General features: G+C 41.7%; 2 protein-coding genes across 6 annotated transcripts in view; both read right to left on the reverse strand.

The window, feature by feature from the left end:
* Positions 1-137: 137 nt before the first annotated feature.
* Positions 138-8,764, reverse strand: ovch1 (ovochymase 1). 4 transcript variants are annotated; one of them, XM_058417109.1, is made up of 14 exons: positions 6,681-8,764; positions 6,417-6,497; positions 6,120-6,303; positions 5,137-5,212; positions 4,282-4,471; positions 3,307-3,446; positions 2,976-3,129; positions 2,855-2,893; positions 2,707-2,742; positions 1,895-2,120; positions 1,609-1,763; positions 1,013-1,111; positions 790-926; positions 139-650 (listed from the first exon to the last, which is right to left on the reverse strand). In XM_058417109.1, exons 1-14 carry the CDS (start codon positions 6,727-6,729, stop codon positions 483-485), a joined length of 1,734 nt encoding a protein of 577 aa, XP_058273092.1. In that variant the 5' UTR covers positions 6,730-8,764; the 3' UTR covers positions 139-482. The 4 variants fall into 4 exon arrangements, with proteins under 4 accessions (XP_058273091.1, XP_058273094.1, XP_058273092.1 ...); XM_058417108.1 differs by having other exon boundaries at positions 138-650; positions 6,417-8,764; XM_058417111.1 differs by lacking the exons at positions 2,707-2,742; positions 2,855-2,893 and having other exon boundaries at positions 138-650; positions 1,895-2,112; positions 2,944-3,129; positions 6,417-8,764.
* Positions 8,765-8,915: 151 nt separating this feature from the next.
* tmtc1 (transmembrane O-mannosyltransferase targeting cadherins 1) overlaps positions 8,916-18,501 on the reverse strand; it is a 44,330-nt gene continuing 34,744 nt past the window's right edge. For both annotated transcript variants that reach the window (XM_058417105.1, XM_058417107.1), the window contains 8 exons: positions 18,368-18,476; positions 18,069-18,171; positions 17,141-17,276; positions 15,557-15,701; positions 15,088-15,225; positions 13,281-13,403; positions 10,018-10,095; positions 8,916-9,859 (listed from right to left, as the gene is read on the reverse strand). In XM_058417105.1, the coding sequence (XP_058273088.1) occupies positions 9,737-9,859; positions 10,018-10,095; positions 13,281-13,403; positions 15,088-15,225; positions 15,557-15,701; positions 17,141-17,276; positions 18,069-18,171; positions 18,368-18,476 (955 nt within the window). In that variant the 3' untranslated portion in view covers positions 8,916-9,736. The remainder of the gene's footprint in view (positions 9,860-10,017; positions 10,096-13,280; positions 13,404-15,087; positions 15,226-15,556; positions 15,702-17,140; positions 17,277-18,068; positions 18,172-18,367; positions 18,477-18,501) is intronic.

The following is an 18,501-nucleotide window of genomic DNA, read 5'->3' on the forward strand; positions in this document are numbered from 1 at the left end:
GGTTAATACAAGTTAAAGCTATTTTCATGGGGTGTACCAATTAGAGTAGTAGCTGGTTATATTCAAAGTATAAACTGTACTGAAATAAGTCCTAAAAATAAACTACACAAATAAAAATCCATCCTGAATGACTTGCTCATTAAATTAGTAGGTGATCTTCAGTGGCATGCAACAATTCAGTACATTTTCTCTTTAGTTAGCATTTCCCTACATTACCCACAGTGCAAATGATGCAGTTGGATTTTGCCTTGCTTTTGCTCTACATCAGGGCAGTGATGCAGCATTTTAGTTGTTTAGTTTGTAACTGCACCACCATCTCCAAGGAATAATGAAAAATACACTAAAACAAACTAGCATACCAAAAATATTTCTGTATAAATATATTTAATGCATTTCAGATTGGAATTTTCCTTCACGTTCTTTCTTGCAGATATAGTGCTCCAAGACGTACAAAACAGTTAAAAAGTTGCGTTATTTTGGGATTAGAATCCTTCATTGGTCATTGTTCTATCAATCCAGGACCGGAACCTGGACAGATTAGTGAAGATGGCTGGTTTCTGTTGATCACAGCGCTTGAGCCCCAATGCCATTATGCCAGCCAGATAGTACCGTCCATTCTTTTGGCACAGAAGTGGTGCTCCAGCATCGCCCTAAGATGTAGAAACAGACCAAGAAAAGAGCAATTCAGGTTTACATTGTCCATGCAGTCATTAATTCATGACTAGTACACAAATGTTTAGCATTCCCTGCTAACTTCTATTCACTGTTAGCCCAGTTGAAATACAGTACCAGGCAGGATGATGAGGCAGCAGACTGTGTGCACAGGAGGGCATTAGAGCTGAAAACCTGACCCCAACCGGTCCAGCAGGCCTGCTCAGATAGAGGGTTCACTTGGGCCTGATACAGAACGTCAGGACTCACTTTCGCTAACAGGGACAGAAGAAAGAGGTTCTACTACAAGTGATAACAGATACAGAGGTTGCGCACATTTGAAACAGATAATGATGCTTACGTGTTGACCTTCTATATCCCCATCCGGTTGTCACACAAGACAAGCCTTGATCAAACCTCCAGTCTTCATCTGACAAACAAACTGGGAATACTGAAGATCCTGGAAGAAACCCAGACATCAGATCACCACAAATCAATATGCACCAACAGCTCCTAACCATGGTCCTGGGGTACATCCTGTTCTGAGACTGTCAAAAGTCCAGGGGGCTGGACCTGAACCAACTCCTCCTATAAGCCTAACCTTTACCCATAAGGCACTGTCCTTCAGAAAACACTTATCCAACTTGAAACACCAAACAGTCTCCACACAATGCAGTTTTGGCTTGACTCTGCCTAGGTAAAAGCAGCAGGATCATGTCCAAGTCCACCCCCAGGTATTTTAGTTCTGCAGCAAGGAGTACTTTCCTTTTCTGGAAAAGTTTAATTTGAGTAGTTTTCCTGCCTCAGCACAGCAGATTCGAGTAATCCGCTAATTAACAGGCCTTCCTGAGTCTAAACTGACGTGTTTGTTCAAGGAAAGCAGCACAATACAATGCAGTACAGGGTGTTCTCCATTTCCCGGGTTGGGAACCTGTGGTCTGGGATGTGGTGTTGTACCTATTCGAGCTGGAACACTGAGGTAGAGGAGAGAGAGGTCATGGAGTGGAGGGTAGCTGCCATCATACGGCTGGCTGTACACTGCCTTGACTGTTGCACGCTGAACTTCTACGGCATTGAGATCATGAGCACCAAGTACCACGATATCTCCAGCTCTGCAGAAGACGATAAAAAAAAAAAATAAATAATCCAAACAGATGGTTAAAAGTCAAATGGTTTCAACGAATGGGAAGAAAAAAATAGCAGGTTATAATCCAGGTTCCTGTATTCTGCATGGTCGGCTTACTCGGCCCGGCAGTGGCGTGCGGTCAGAACCCAGCGCTCGTCTATGAGGGTCCCACTGCAGTAGTGGTTTTCTTCACTTTGCAAGCTGACCTGCCAGGGCCAGGAGTGAGGACACGCCTCCATCAGGTTTACCACTCTCAGCTCTCCACTGGGGTCAGATGTCTCGAAGCCTATGGAGCCTTGATCTAGATTGCAGGGTTTCACCTCGGCCTGGCCACACTTTTTCACTTGCATGGAAAACACAGCCGAAAGAACCTTATACACTATGGAAGACTCATTCAGTCATTTATTTAGCCAGAAGTAGAGCTCATACAATACCCAAACCTGACTTTACTTTGTGTGGTGTTAGAATGTAATATTTTGTAAGCCCTTAGCCAGTTACAAATTTTCCAAAAGTTACTGCTCTTTACAGCCTTCACGACAAGTTTATTGCACTCAAACCCACATTCAGCAACTCAACAAGATGCTTGTATTTGATGTGGTTGGTCACTTCTGGGTGTTTTGCAACCTATATTACATTTTTATTGGAGTTCATGGTCACGTTTGAGTAGTAAACAGTTCACAAGCTAACTGTTCTAGCCATGTACATGCACCAGAAGCAGCAGTGATCTCTGCTACATCCTTCCAACCTTTCTCTCTCCAAACATTCCCAATTTGACGAAAGGCTCTAAAATCACTAGCAAGAAAGTTGGTGGGATTTTAGACATTTTCTCATGTTAAAACCCAAATTTTGACAATACAAAGCTGTATCTATTGTCTCCAGTACATTTAAAAAAAAAAAAAAAAAATCTACAGGAGATATAAGAGGCATACCTGCAGCTTCAGAGGAAGGAGGTAATTTTCTACTTGCTGTTAAACCCCCCAAAAAATGAGGAGGAAAGAAAAAAACATGAGATGTAAATATCTGTGGTAATAAAATGTGTATAGAAACACATATCTAATGAAACCACACAGAAATTACCTGGTAACAACTGCCGTGTACCGTCAGTGCCGAGTTGATCTTAAAGGGGGGGGAGAGAGAGAGATGGTACATTCCATCATGAACATGACTGTGCTTTTGATTTCATATCTGAACGCCATACCGTCAATGTTAGAACTAATCCACTGGTCATAAGACGCAACTCTGGTGTAGACGCCTGGTTTCTTAGCACGGCCACAGCCCACTCCCCAGCTAACGATTCCGGCAATTTCAAAGCGCTCTCCTGTGAAGCAGGACAGAGGACCCCCAGAATCCCCCTGTTCAGAAAGACACAATGACTGAGAAGGAAAAAGAAAAAAAAACATACCACACACAAGATCTGAGGAATACAAATCCAAAATATAATAAATCCTCCCCTTCGTATTTATCATATTTAAATTTAAGTGAACATTAAAAGTCAGCTATATGTCAAATGTAATATCTTGTACTGTCACCTGACAGGCATCCACACCTCCCGTCACCTCTCCAGCACACATCATAGAGGAACGGATGACTCCTCCATAAAATTGCAGACAGGTATCAGTCTCCAGTATGGTAATGTTGACCTCTTGAAGCTTGGTTGCACGCGGGCCACCTGGGCAGAGGAGAGATGTTTAGCGGTTGTGGTTTTTATAATATTCATCTATATACACTGAAGTCGTCGAAATGGAAAAGGAGGAGTCACTGTTCTCCAGCTGTTTGTCTCAAAAGAACATTCAGATACATCCAGACCATTATACCACAGTGCACCATTTTGATCTAAACTGGATTAGGATTGCCACAAACTGAACCAATGTTTATGTACTCATTGATAGAAACATACAAAGCATTTCTGTACATTGCTCTGTATAAGGGCATCTGCCAAATGCCATAAATGTAAACTGTGGAAGGAGCCCAGGGTTCGCTGTAACAAAGTTTTCATGATGGACAGCTTTTGTGGTTTCTCAGTAAAATGACAGGCTGGAATATTTCTTTAATTTTACCTTCCTGAGAGGAACTGTTAACACGTGCATGGTAACAAGCATGAATTATTTCAACAGCTTAAATACTGTAAAACATATGAGCCATTCCTCAATAAATAATAGTGCTGTGATGAGAGGAATATAACATCTTAGTGTGATGGGATGTGAAGTGGCCAGATATGCTGAAGTGTTTTCCTACAACAGTGCATCCCAGAGTTTATTCCTTATTTTTATCTAAATATGAGGTAGCAAAACATTGAAATTCTAAATGTCATGATATAAAAACATCCTGGTTCCTGACTCATCTGCTCTACCTTTCCCCAGACATTACACTCAACCAAAATCCAGTTCTAACCATGTAACAGAGGCTTGCTTTCCTTTTCTCCACATTTGAAGGTTTCAAACAGTCACTCAAACCAGCTCTACATGTTCTCCAGTCCTGGTGAAGGTCAGAGCAGAGATACCTACTCTCAGTAGTGGAACCCCAGCCTGTAACGGTGCATCGTTTCAGTGAAGGTAACTCTCCGCTCCACACAGGAATGGGCCTCACGTACTTGTTAAACACCAGAGGAGTCTGCAGCTTCATCAGAGCGATGTCGTGCTGTTTGGTTATGCCGTTGTAGTCCTCGTGGTTGATGATTTTAGCCACTTTGGAAGTCTGAACATTGGAGGAGTAGTGATTAAATCATGAACGTTATTCATGGAGCACTTTTCATACGTGTGGTAGCTAAATCGCATGCAGTGATGGATCAGGGAACGATGAAAGATTTAGTAGAAAAAGAAACATTAGGAGTCAACAGCGATGCCTTTATAGCAACAAGTCTAGACCTTGTACTCTAAACAGCAAAAACTTAATGCAACACACTGACCTTGAGCCTGTCTGAATCAAGTCAAATATCTAATCAGTTCATCTGCTTGTTAACGATTATAAGTCCTTTTGTGTCTTAAGGACCACTAACAGTAATCTCAGACAGACTTGGACAACCCAAACACACACTGTGGCAGAAGCATAAAAAGCTTTAAAACGGTGTGAATGCTTAATGAAAAGTGGTATAAAAGTTCCACATTTACAAAGCAGAGCAACACAAAGGAGTCTTATCTTCGTCTATTTTACAGAGACCTTTTCTAGATGACTACATAAGCAGAGCTCAGGTAAAGTGCACACAAAAAAAGTGTCAAATCATTTAAAGTCTTATATAACGAAGACCTTTTAATCCTGGAAGATTATAGACAAGCAGTGCAGCGCTGACAAAACCATTTCAGAGCTGTTATAAAATTAAACACACATGTAGGACAGTGATTTAGACACACGGGTATACATACCTGTTGGCTGGACTCCTTTTCATTTTCCAGATCATGTTTCCCAGCCATCACTGTCCAGAAGGATTCTTTAGAATATCTGGTCATGGAAGCAAAGCGATCAAGCATTTCTCACAGACAACTAGTTAGTCAGCTTTGCTGCACATAGAACATGGTGTCTCGAATCTGTGCAGCATACAATGAAATCTCGAGACCGTCAAGGCATTCTGTAGTGAAATGTGCTGCCCAGAGTCGAAGCTTGGTCTCAGTCGCAGGTCATGGGTCCTCCAACAGGATAATGACCCAAAACACAGCTAAAAACACCCAAGGCTAAGAACAAAACAGACTATTCTGAAGTGGCCTTCTATGAGGCCTAATACATAATTCATTGCTCAACACTAGTAGTTTTAAATTAGAGCTATTGATGTCTTAAAGCTAATCTCTTCTGGGGGACAGTGGTGGCTCAAGTGGTTAAGGCTGTGGGTTGTTGATTGAAGGATCAGGGTTCAAACCCCATCACCACCACTGTTGGGTAACTGAGCAAGACCCTTAACCCTCTCCGCTCCAGGGGTGCTGTATCATAGCTGCCCCTGCACTCTAACCCCAGTTTCCTCAGCTGGCATATGTGAAGAAAATGAATTCCACTGTGCTGTAATGTATATGCAGCGATAATAAGAACAGTTCAATTCTAATCTCTTACAACCAGCAGTCACGGTCCCTGATACACAATCTGATCAGATCATCCCTACTTCAGATCTTTTTAATGGTCCTGAGACAAATTGGATCCACTCAGGAACACTAGGTGAATACCAAAGTGTTAATCAGTCACATACAGGATCCAAACTTACATTCACACCCAGGAGCAATTTACCTACTGGAGGTGGGAGAAAAATCTCCATCAGAGATCCTGGAGGAAACCCACATGAACACTCGGGAGAACATCTACATCATATTATGCTTTTTAGACGGATTCATCTCTCATCCAGTTTGCATGATGATGGATTTACCGTCTGAAACAGTGGGAGGCTGTGACGATCCAGTTCTCGTTGATGATTGCACCACCGCAGGCTGGCATGTCGGCAAAACTCAGCACTACCTGCCAGGGCCAGGAGTGAGGCCACGCCTCTTTCCCGCCCACAATCCGTGGCTCCGCCCCCTCCTCCGTAGTGAAGGTTCTCACACCGGCTATAGCTTCAGCACACAGTAAATATTAGACTAAACAACACGTTTAACATAGAAAAATTATTATTATTTTCTGGTTTTATTTGGATTATTGCCATGTTTAAAAGTGTTAGTGGGCATACCTTCGACACTGTTCTCATTTGTGGCGTTTTCTTTATAAACCTGATGTGATGCGGCTCCATCCAAAGTGGAAAGCTTGCCGGCTTTAAATGTGTGAAGAAAAAGTAAGAAGATGACCAAAAAGTCTGCGAGAGAAATAGCTTTTGATATACAATGCTTTTGTTTGGAGTTTTTGTACATTTTGAATTTTACATGCCTTGAAACTTGACTTCTCAATATTTTCCTTCAGGAGAATTAATAATTAATAGAAGTACGTTATAACTCACCAATTCCACCGTTAATTAACGTAAAGACGAGGCATATAACACCAAACATCGCTTTCTTGCTTATAATAAGTCACCACACGACCAACAGAAAGGCGGTGAGGGAGTCAGAGAAACCTCCAGCTTTAACACCTGCACCCAGTTCGGAGCTAATTAAACCCCAGCCTGCAATCAACAGCAGGGAAGTTTTATCATTTGGCCACAAGGGGGCAGCAGGAGCTCTTAGGTAGCGCGAAGGGCAATATGACTCACTTTAGAGATTCGATTCTTTTGCTTCTAATGAATCGTATTTGCGGTCGATTCCTTTGATTCACGAGTCAGAAAGCAGATCTGGATCTACTGAGCTATATATTTCTTTTTTAAAGACTGAACAAAACAATGTATGTAATATTTAGTATAGTGTGCAATTATATAGTGTATAGTTGTTATTTGTTTAAATTATTTTAATCAATTAAAATGAGCTTTCTCAATTACTTTCAGTATCTGCTGTATCCTGGTCAGGGTCATGGTAGAGCTAGAACCTAGTCCAAGTTCACGGTGGATCCAGAACCTAGTCCAAGTTCACGGTGGATCCGGAACCTAGCCCAAGTTCACGGTGGATCCGGAACCTAGCCCAAGTTCACGGTGGATCCGGAACCTAGCCCAAGTTCACGGTGGATCCGGAACCTAGCCCAAGTTCACGGTGGATCCGGAACCTAGCCCAAGTTCAGGGTGGATCCAAAACCTAGCCTAAGTTCATGGTGGATCCAGAACCCATCCCAGTGTGAGGTGGGAATACACAGTCTATTGCAGGTACACACATTCACACTCATTCACACACAGGGGCGATTTATCTTCTCCAATAAACCTACTGTAATTTTTTTGTGGGAAGTGAGAGGAATCTAAAGAACCCAGAGGACTGAACGAGGTCCCTGCACATCCCAGTTTAATAATCTGCTTCAGCAACATCTTTACCGAGATAGTAGCAAAAGAGAGGAGTAGGCCAGAAGGGGGCACAGGTTAGCAGATGTCATGTCATGAAATAAACCTTGCATAAAGCCTTCCCTAACTCTGACTACATATCCTATCTCCATAAGGTCTTTTACTTCTGTGAACCTCTTGCAGATGTACATCACATGAACTCTTCATCCTCCTGACACCAGAGCACTACCACCAGGCTTTATACACACTTCTTTCCTGAGAAGTGTCAGACTTCAATACCATCAGTCTCCAAACACCCATCAAACCCTTTCCAACACCCATCAAACCCTTTCCAACACCCATCATTCACATGTGCACTTTGTAACACAGCTATGACACGTCCTACCCAGTTGCACAATAGGGTAGGAGGCTATACCTTACAGAAAATTGTTTGCACTGGTGTCTTCTCATGTACTTCTGGAGTATCAATTATATACACTGAACAGGTATAACATTACACACACACTCACACTCACACACTGATATTTGTGAGTCTCTCGTCTCCCATGGTTCTGCATTTCATTCCTGTTCCACTAGTTATATAAAGGAACATCAGTAAAACCTCAGCTGACTTGACCTGACATATCTGGCTCAATCCATCATGAATGAGTACAAGATCCAAGAACCTTCATGTGCTTGCTACAGAGCAACTCTTTAGCAAGCGCATGAAGGTTCTTGGATCTTGTACTCATTCACACTGCACCAAGGAACAAATCAGATACTCTGTAAATGCAAGTACGTCCGAGACGCCACGCTCCTGACCCACATGTCTGGACACCAGTCAGGGAGCGAGGCATGATGCAGCATTTGGTTTAAACACCGCCGACATACAGCCTCCTTTCCCTTTTTTATCTTCTCCCTTCATCCACTTTGGATCCAGGATATATATTCAGTATATATGAAGCTATCTGCTTACCAGCTACACGTCTTTCAAAGACAGCCTTGATCTCAGCTCTGATGAAGTTTTTCTTCCTCAGTGAGCACCTTTTGTATATTAGAGCATTTTCTTGCATGAGTTAACTTCGACTTGATTTCCCCTGCGTGATCTAAATTCTAATTTCATACTTCATTTCTTCAGTAAACTCCTTTATGAGAACGTTGGAATGAAACAGCCATTTTCTGTGAAATGAACAACCTTGGCACAGTTTTTACTTCTGATCATTTATAATAATTTAACTCAAACTTGGTAGGATTTTTGCGTGCAAATCGTGCACACATTTTATTTTCCCTCTGGTTTCGGGAAGCGAGTGAGAGAGCGAGCCTTCAGAAATGACCCTCTTGTACGTTTTGGATTTTCTTTATTAAATAAAGGAATATGATTTCACACAGGATTCGGGAAATGACAGGAAACACGCCGCTACTGCTGATGAGGAATATGAAGGAATCATCTATGGAATTATGAACATGGAGAGCATCAGAAAGCATTTAAACAGTCTTCATTTCACAGGAAAAAAGGAGAAGAGCCTGATGCGTAGATCATAGCAGAGGTCATTACTGTGACGTTTTGGATTTTTCCACATTGAGAATTTAAATAGTAATAATAATAATAATAATAATAAAAAGGAGGGAGGAGGATGTTAAAAAATAACTCCTTAAGACTTTGGGGAAACATTCCTGGTGCAGAAAAATGTCCGTCATTTATTTTAATCTAGGCAACTTTACACACAATTCGATGTCACTCGCAGTCATGGATAAAAATTCAGCACAAAACAAAAACAAAACGGTCTTTCTGCGTCAAACGGAGAACGGCGCCATGTTCACAGAACACATTCGGAGAGCGATCCGCCTCCTGTCCTGTCCTGTCCTGTCCTGCTGATTTGAAGTCACTGAACCAGAGTGAATGACACACGTCTTTTAGATGTCCTCTCTTCTGATCAGAGATCTGATAAAGCTAAAGCTAAGACGAGTCGATGAGCGAGCTCTGCCACAACGCTGCAGCCTGGATCCTTAACGTTAACCCTGGATCCCCTTTTAGACATTTCTGTTCCAAGACCATTGATTACAGAAGCAGTCAGCTCAGGATCTGTGTGTGTGTGTGTGTGTGTATCAACTCTGCAAGCCCTCAGTAAGGTGACTGTGTTTAAATAAAGCGGGCTCCTTTATCCTCCCTGCAGTTTCTTCTCCAGTCTGTCCAGCTTGGCCAGGTTCTCCTTAAGCAGCTTGGAGCCAGGTGAGAGCAGGAGAGCTCTTTGGTAGTATGTTCTTGCTGCTACGTAGTCTCCCTGTGATACAGAAATCATTTTCATTGATTATAGTGGTGAGACTTTGTGTATTTGTTAAAACAGACAGTTCTTTATGTAGAGTGTGTAAAGGTTGCAAGCTTTCATGAGAAAGCTTTCGGTATCAGAGGAAACAGAAGCAGTAGATGCTGGAGAAATACCTTGATATGCTGAATGCCGCCCATGTTCATCCAGGCCTGTGACTGGTCAGGCTTCAGTGCTACAGCCAGCTTGTAGCTCTGTGGAAGAAAAATACCCATCACACTCAGGAACAACACAACCAGGCACACACACATACACACAAAGCTCACAAAAACACAATCATGCACACACACACATGCTCAGACACACAATTACGAACAAATACACAATCACGTACACGCACACACACACACAAGCACACACACAATCACGAACACACACACAAGCAATCGTGCACACACACATACACAGTCACGCACACACACAATCATGCATACACACAGCTGCACACACATACATACAATCAAACAGAATTGCACACACAACTGCATACATACACACAGTCGCACACAATCACAAATACACAATTGCCTACACACACACCCACACAAAATCGCTCCCATACACACAATCGCACACACACTTAATCAATTATGCATGCAAACGCGCACCACAGACATACACACTAGTGCTCACACACACACACACACACACACACACCCTCTAGCTTGCTCCAGTCTAAAGCAGCTCTTTTCCACACTTTCCCCTCTTACAGAGCTGGACAGCTTTTACACGTGGATGAAGGACTGAACATTTGCTTAAAGGAAAAATCCACCATGAACACCCCTGGACACTCGGCGTTATAATTAACACATCTTTATCTGACCACATTCACATCTCTCCCAGTGCTTTACAGACACCTGCTGTTAGTGGTGCAGTGGATTAATCCATCACTTCAACAGAGCCATGCAGCGAGAGCGATGCGGCGGGGCTTTAGTGTTTCAGTATTATAACAAATGAATGATTGTATCTCTGTGAGTCTGATATAAAACGAGTCAGGACTCATTTAAGGACTCGGGATAAGCTTACACAGAATTTTATTGGTTGAAGATAAACACCTTCAAATTTTAGATGCAAGCCCTTGGAGCATCTCAGAGAGCAGAAATGGGTTCGATATCAACATTTACTTTAAAGATTTGTGTGGAGAAAAATGAACCATTTTTGGGTTTTCTTTAACTTTTCTATAAAAATACTGCCCTTAGTAGGCTAGATACAAACAGAAATCCTTACAAAACACTGCAAAGTCCTGAGTGTCTACTGTCATGTAAGCTTCATATTAACCTCCACTGTGGAGTCTGACATGACAAAGACATTCAGTGCTGAACATAAACTCCATGTTAAAAAAAAAAAAAGCATTAACATTCAGTAAGAATTCTCAGATTCTGCCTGATGAGACATTTTAGAAGATTTCTACACTGTTCATTAGGAGCATGTGTGTCTTGAAGGTCAGACATTATTTTCTGATCAGGTCTGTAACCCTGGGTGCAATCTGGAGTTTCAAGTCCAACACCTGACCAGCGCCTTCTCATTAATACGACGCTGATCTGGATTCCTTATTAATAAGATTCTGATTATTTCCAGATAATAAATGAGAAACCAAGCTAACAGCGAAACAAACACCATTGAGACTGCTCTAGGGACAACAACGTCCATCTGTGAGGTCACTACAGCACACAAAGACTAATGTCTCAGAATCATTAAACACATCACAGATATTTCATTATGAAAATACACCGATCAGGCATAACATTATGACTAGTGAGAGGTGACGTGAATAACACTGATGATCTCCTCATCATGGCACCTGTTAGTGGGTGGGATATATTAGGCAGCAAGTGAACATTTTGTCCTCAAAGTTGATGTGTTAGAAGCAGGAAAAACGGACAAGCGTAAGGATTTGAGCGAGTTTGACGAAGGGCCAAATTGTGATGGCTAGACCACTGGATCAGAGCATCTCCAAAATTGCAGCTGTTGTGGAGTGTTCCCAGTCTGCAGTGGTCAGTATCTATCAAAAGTGGTCCAAGGAAGGAACAGTGGTGGACCGGTGACAGGGTCATGGGTGGCCAAGGCTCATTGATGAACGTGGGGAGTGAAGGCTGACCCGTGTGATCCGATCCAACAGACGAGCTACTGTTGCTCAAATTGCTGAAGAAGTTAATGCTGGTTCTGATAGAAAGGTGTCAGAATACACAGTGCAGGACGGGTCAGGGCTGTTTTGGCAGCAAAAGAGAGACCGACACAATATTACGCAGGTGGTCATAATGTTATGGCTGATCGGTGTATATTTCAAGGTGGATAAGAAAAAAAAAGGACAAGCGACAAATCATGGACACATTCTGACCAATCAGGATTGAGAGTTCAACAACTCAACAGCACTGTGGTATAAAATGATTTAAATGTTTCCAGGACATTATATGGATTTTCCCATGACCCTATTCCAGGATTTCCAGGAAACATTTCCTCCTGTAATGCTGACAGGGTTTCAGTTCAGTCACTCAGGCTTTTAATATTGTCTACACTCTTTGGGCGTATTTCAGTCTCCTCTTGTATGACGCCGGTATCTAAGCACAAAGTAACTCTATACTGTAGACTTTATTCTCTTGACCCAAAACTGTCTAAGAGAATTGAATACATCTTTATTGTCAACCTCTAAACCTGATAGCAGCCTTCAGTGGCCAAAATAAGACCCAGCCAAGGGCCAGGAGCACTGGAGTCTGTCCAAGCATGAGCAGAACAGCCAAAAGAGCTGTATTTACAGGAAACCAGTGGGATTACCCCATCAGGGCAGCTACAAGAGAACGGAGTGGAGGAAGGTAAACATCAAGCTCCATTAAAACCCAGACAATAGGAATTCTCCTAGAGAGAGCCGTGTGTGACTCGAGATAAGCGAGAGGTTATTTTGGAAGGAGACATCAGGACCAGGAGGTATGAGGGAGGGAGGGAGGGAGGGAGAGAGAGAGAGAGAGAGAGAGAGAGACCCTCACTGCACTGAAATTTTGCTGTGTCTGCTTCTCAAGCCATTTGCTTCTTTTAAAAACTGTTTCTTTGCTTTTCTGTCTTCTATTTGTGTTTGTTTAATTCATACAGACCTGGACAGTTCAACAAATAAAGTTAAAATAAAGTGAAAGAAAGAAAGAAAGAAAGAAAGAAAGAAAGAAAGAAAGAAAGAAAGAAAGAAAGAAAATTAAGATGAAGGGGAACGTGTGACAGAGAAAGAGAGAGAGAGAGAGAGAGAGACAGAGAAACTGACAGAGACAGACAGACAAGAGAGAGAGACAGAGAGAGAGTGAGACAGAGAGAGAGGAAAGGGGGGAGAGAGAGAGAAAGAGAGAGCAAAAGAGAGAGAGAAAAAGAGTGAGAGAGAGAGAGAGGGTCAAAGTACCTCAAAGGCTCTGTCTAGCTCATTCATCTCTCGGAGTTGGTTGCCAATGGAGAAATGAAGCTCCGCTTTCACTGCTGTGTCCATCGGCTCCTGCTGCAGCGCTCTGTCTAAAGCATCCAACGCCTGTAACACACACACACACACACACACACACACACACACTTACCACTCATTTAACATTAGACCTTTGTAACAAACTATTACTAACTATTATTACTTTTCTTTCATATTTTAGTCATTTGGTTAATTACTCCTAGCCACAGCTGTAAAACATCTGTAAACATTCACTCACACACCCCGCGTTTCTACTCAGGGTGGAGCGGTACACTGAACTGAATGTTGAGGTGTGACTCTGGGTGGAGTCTCTCTGTGATGAGTTTTTCATGCAGCAGCACAGATAAATAAAACACTCAGCACTTTAAAAGTCCAATAGCTGAAAGTTTATAATGAGGGTGTTTGTGTGACTCCTAGCAGTGTGTAAAGAACAGAAAGCTGCATTAGATATATGTGATATATGTGTATATAAAACACACGGCTCATTAAACTTTACATCTCTGGCCAAGCTTTCACTGGAGCAACACGGACTGAATGGAAAGACTTCTCGTCTTCATCTAGCTCCACTGATCGACTCGTCATCGTACTGAAGTGTGGACCTGACCGTGGGGGAATTTCCAGAACAAAATAGTCCAAAACAGCAAAAAAAAAGTATAAAGCAGACAGCAAAACAAAAGAAGCCAAAAGAAAAGTCACCAGCAGTGTCTGTAGTGTATTTCTGAAAAGACACAAACATACTCACAGGCATAGACACACACAGATACACACACACACAGACTCTCACAGAGACACACACACAGACACTCACAGATACACACACAGATACACACACAGACACACACACACAGACACACACACACTCACACACAGACACACACACACAGACACACACACACTCACTCACACAGACACACACACAGACACACACACAGATACACACACACACAGACTCTCACAGAGACACACACACAGACACTCACACAGACACTCACAGATAAACACACAGACACACACACACAGACACACACACACAGACACACACACACTCACTCACACAGACACACACACAGACACACACACACACACACTCACAGATACACACAGAGACACACAGACACACACACAGACACACACACTCACTCACACAGACACACACACACAGACACACACACACAGACACAACACACACTCACAGATACACACACAGAGACACACACAGACACACACACAGAGACACACACAGAGACACACACACACAGACACACACACACACACTCACAGATACACACACAGAGACACACAGACACACACACACTCACTCACACAGACACACACACACACAGACACACACTCACACAGACACACACACAGACACACACACACACTCACAGATACACACACAGATACACACACAGACACACACACAGAGACACACACAGACACACACACACACACTCACAGAGACACACACAGACACACACAGACATTCACACACTCACTCACACAGACACACACACACACACACACACTCACACAGACACACACACACACTCACAGATACACACACAGAGACACACACAGACACACACACAGACACTCACACAGACACTCACACACACACACTCACACACACACACTCACAGATACACACACAGAGACACACACAGACACTCACAGAGACACACAGACACACACACAGACACTCACAGAGACACACACAGACAACCACACACACACACACACACACCCCTACCTCGGTGTGGTTTCCCTGCTTGCTGTAGATAGCAGACAGCAGGCGGTAACACTCTATACAGCCGTTACTTTTAGAAATGATGCTCAGAGTCATTTTCTCAGCTTCTTTTGCGCGCCCTGCCATTGCCAACACCTGAGCCTGAAGAGACAGGAAAAGAAAGGAAATGTCATTTGGCCGTACGAGGCGCCACGCGGCTCAGACGCTGATGTAAATCACAGCAGAGGCTCTGCAGAGACTTTATTACGCTGTGTGTGAGCCGTGTGCCAGAGCGCCTCATCCCTCACAGCCTGCAGAATAACTACAAACAGTGCACTGGATCACGTCCTGCCTCTCCTTTACCCAAACACCAACCGCTCCACTTTCAACACTCATCCTCTGGCTTCTTACAGCACCACCGCTTTCAGATCACAGTGAAGAGTACTGAGGTTTTCCTCGACAGGATTAGAAGAGTGTTTGACGGAGCTCTCACCAGAGCGAGCCAGATGTCCTGGTTGTCTGGCTGCAGAGACGCGGCCTCTCGGTACACCTGCAGAGCCTCCTCATAGCGGCCCGTGTTATAGTACAGCGCTCCCAGAGGAGTCAGGATATCCACCTTACGTACCACCTGCAGCGCCCTGTGCCCACACACACACACACACACATTCTGCATTAGACATGGCCGATATGACAAAATTATTATATCATGATGAACGGCATTTCTACAAAACTTGATATGCATCATGACTCCTTAATAAATAACTTCCTCCCAAATAAAGTTCATTAATAAAGCAATTAATTAATAAATCAATATAAACACTTTATAATATATATATATATATATATATATATATATATATATATATATATTATAATATTTATAATAATAAATATAAAAATATCAAAATAGCAGTTTATTTGTAATAAGAAACTTTTACAATGAATGCATTGCCATTAGAAATAAATAAACATTTATGAAAATCATTTTTGATTGGTAATTTTAAAAAGATTATTTTAACATCATGTCTGCAATGTAATTCTTAAAAAATTTAAAAAAATATTTAAATAAAAAGTTTACACTGTCTCTGAGAAATAAATTATTATTTTTATTATTATTATTATTATTATTATTATTATTATATTTAAAGAACAATAAATAATTTTTGTGTGCTGACAAAACAGTGAAATGTGCAAGGTTTATTTTAACAAAATTCCAAGCTCATGACCATTTTTTCCTTCATTCTGATGTTTGATGTGATCATTAACTGAAGCTCATGATGTGTTTCTGGATGATTTTATGCTTTGTGTTACTGCCACGTGATTGGCTGATTGAATAACTAGGCGTTTTGAATAAACAATACTACTAAATACAAGCTTCTGGGCAGATTCGTGCTTATGGACTTAATATTTTGGCCAAAAAAAAAAATGAAGAATTAAGTCAATTTATGATGTATAATCTGGTTAAGACCGGGGCGAATGGTGTTTTAGTGATTAGCATGTTTTTCCTGAATAAAGGGATTTGTTTCCTGTCTCCGCCCTCTGTGTGTGTGTGTGTGTGTGTAGTTTGCATGTTCCCCTGTGTGCTTCAGGGGTTTCCTCCCCAGTCCAAAGACATGTCTCTAGGCTGATTGGCATCTCTAAATTGTCTGTAGTGTGTGAATGGGTGTGTGTGTGTGTGTGTGTGTGTGATGGCTTGGTAGGATAAGCAGAAAATAGATGAATAAATATCTAAGATCAGAGCTCTTGCCTTTTTTCATCCGCATTCCTTCATTGCTGTTTATTTTGTAAAGTAAGTCGCCGGTGGAATCTGAACATCTGGTCTAACATCAGCCGTTAGTCCTGGACGCTTTCACTGAGCTAAACTACTAAACCCTCTCTAATACTATCTTAATAAACCTGAGATTTCCTGTTTAGTTCTAGATTACAGCAGCAGTGAAAGTGCTGCATTTTTTTATTTCTTACATCTTTTATATTCCTGAAAACAGTCCTCCGTTCGTCCACTAATAACTTACTGACCATAACTCTAATCTGAGCACTTCGTATATATGCGGCCGAATCGAGCAGTTCCTCAGCGTACCGTTTATACCAAAACTCTGCCTCTTTGCTGTCGTTAGAGGAGCGCAGCAGACGGGCCAGATTCACCATGGCAACGTAGTGAGAGGGCTTCAGCTGCACGGCATGCTGGTAATGAACGGCCGCTCGCTCACCATCACCTGAGAGGAGAGAAGGAGAAAAGTACTGAAACCAGAATAATATCAGTACAGGATCTCACAGACAGTACAGCCAAGTCCAACACTACTGCCAAAAACAATCAAAACAATTCGAGGAGAATGAACTGAATACCCTTTCTCCAAAAATATTTTTTTAAAAATTAAAATAAATAAATAAATAATTAAATAATAATAATAAGAAGAAAAATAAACCCTTACAACAGTATAACTGTCTTTATACAATATTTATACAATTATTGAAGCCAACAAAATTAAATTAGAAAAAATATAAAAAGTATAAAATTACTGAAGAACAGTATATATGAAACAAATGCAAAAAACCCAGCGGAAATCTTTAAAAAAATATTTTATAAATGTTTTAAAAATAATTTTTAAAATATTTTATAAATGTTTTAAAAATAATTTTTTAAAAATCAATTAAACTACAATATGTTTAAAGTGTTGCAAACTTAAATAAATAAATAAATTAATTAATTAATTAAAAAAAAAAAAATAAATCAGTGCCTGAATGTCATCAGAGCTATAATAAAAGTGTTGTGTTTAGATAATACCAGGATTTCTTTACACGAGTCTCTCCAGTCCTGCTCTACGCTACTGTACGAGGAACACTGGTGCCGTTTTCTTCGGAAGAGGCGTTATTAAATATTTATGGGTGCCAATAATTTTGATTCCAATGATAAATCAAACAGCACAGTGTGTATACATTTTCACTCTTTTTAATAAAAGGTGCCAATAATTCTGGAGTCCACTTTAAATGCTGTTTCAGTGACTGACCTGTGTCCACCAGGAACACACCGTAGTTATTGTGGAGGTCAGAACTGTCCGGACAATTTTCGATGCCCTTCGTGTAAATCTCATTCGCTTCTGCAAACCGCTTCTGCAACCACACACACACACACACACACACACACACAGACAATCAGTATAGCTGTCATTCTGATTCATTCCCCACTATAAGAAACAATGCACTGGAAACAAGTCTGACGTGAGGAACAGAAAGATGTTAGATAAAGGGAACAGATACACAGAGAGAAACTGACGGAGGGAAAACAAAAAAAAAAGAGAAGAGAGACCTGGTCAGCGAAGAGAGACGCTAAGCTGGAGTAGGCGTCAGCAAACTGTGGCCCGAAGCGAATCGATTCCTTTAGCATGTGCTCAGCTTTTTCCTCCTTCCCCTGAGACCTGCACATCATCCACCGTTCCAGTT

Source organism: Hemibagrus wyckioides, linkage group LG19 (genome assembly GCF_019097595.1).
Source record: "Hemibagrus wyckioides isolate EC202008001 linkage group LG19, SWU_Hwy_1.0, whole genome shotgun sequence".
In the NCBI taxonomy this organism is placed as follows: domain Eukaryota; kingdom Metazoa; phylum Chordata; class Actinopteri; order Siluriformes; family Bagridae; genus Hemibagrus; species Hemibagrus wyckioides.

Excerpts from the sequence above, each read along its gene's own strand:
- ovch1 (XM_058417108.1), bottom strand. The coding sequence starts at position 6,594 with ATGTACAAAAACTCCAAACAAAAGCATTGTATATCAAAAGCTATTTCT. Across the intron at positions 6,304-6,416 it reads AAATGAGAACAGTGTCGAAG|CTATAGCCGGTGTGAGAACC; the intron begins GTATGCCCACTA and ends TGTGTGCTGAAG. Across the intron at positions 3,130-3,306 it reads GAGGTGTGGATGCCTGTCAG|GGGGATTCTGGGGGTCCTCT; the intron begins GTGACAGTACAA and ends CTTTCTGAACAG.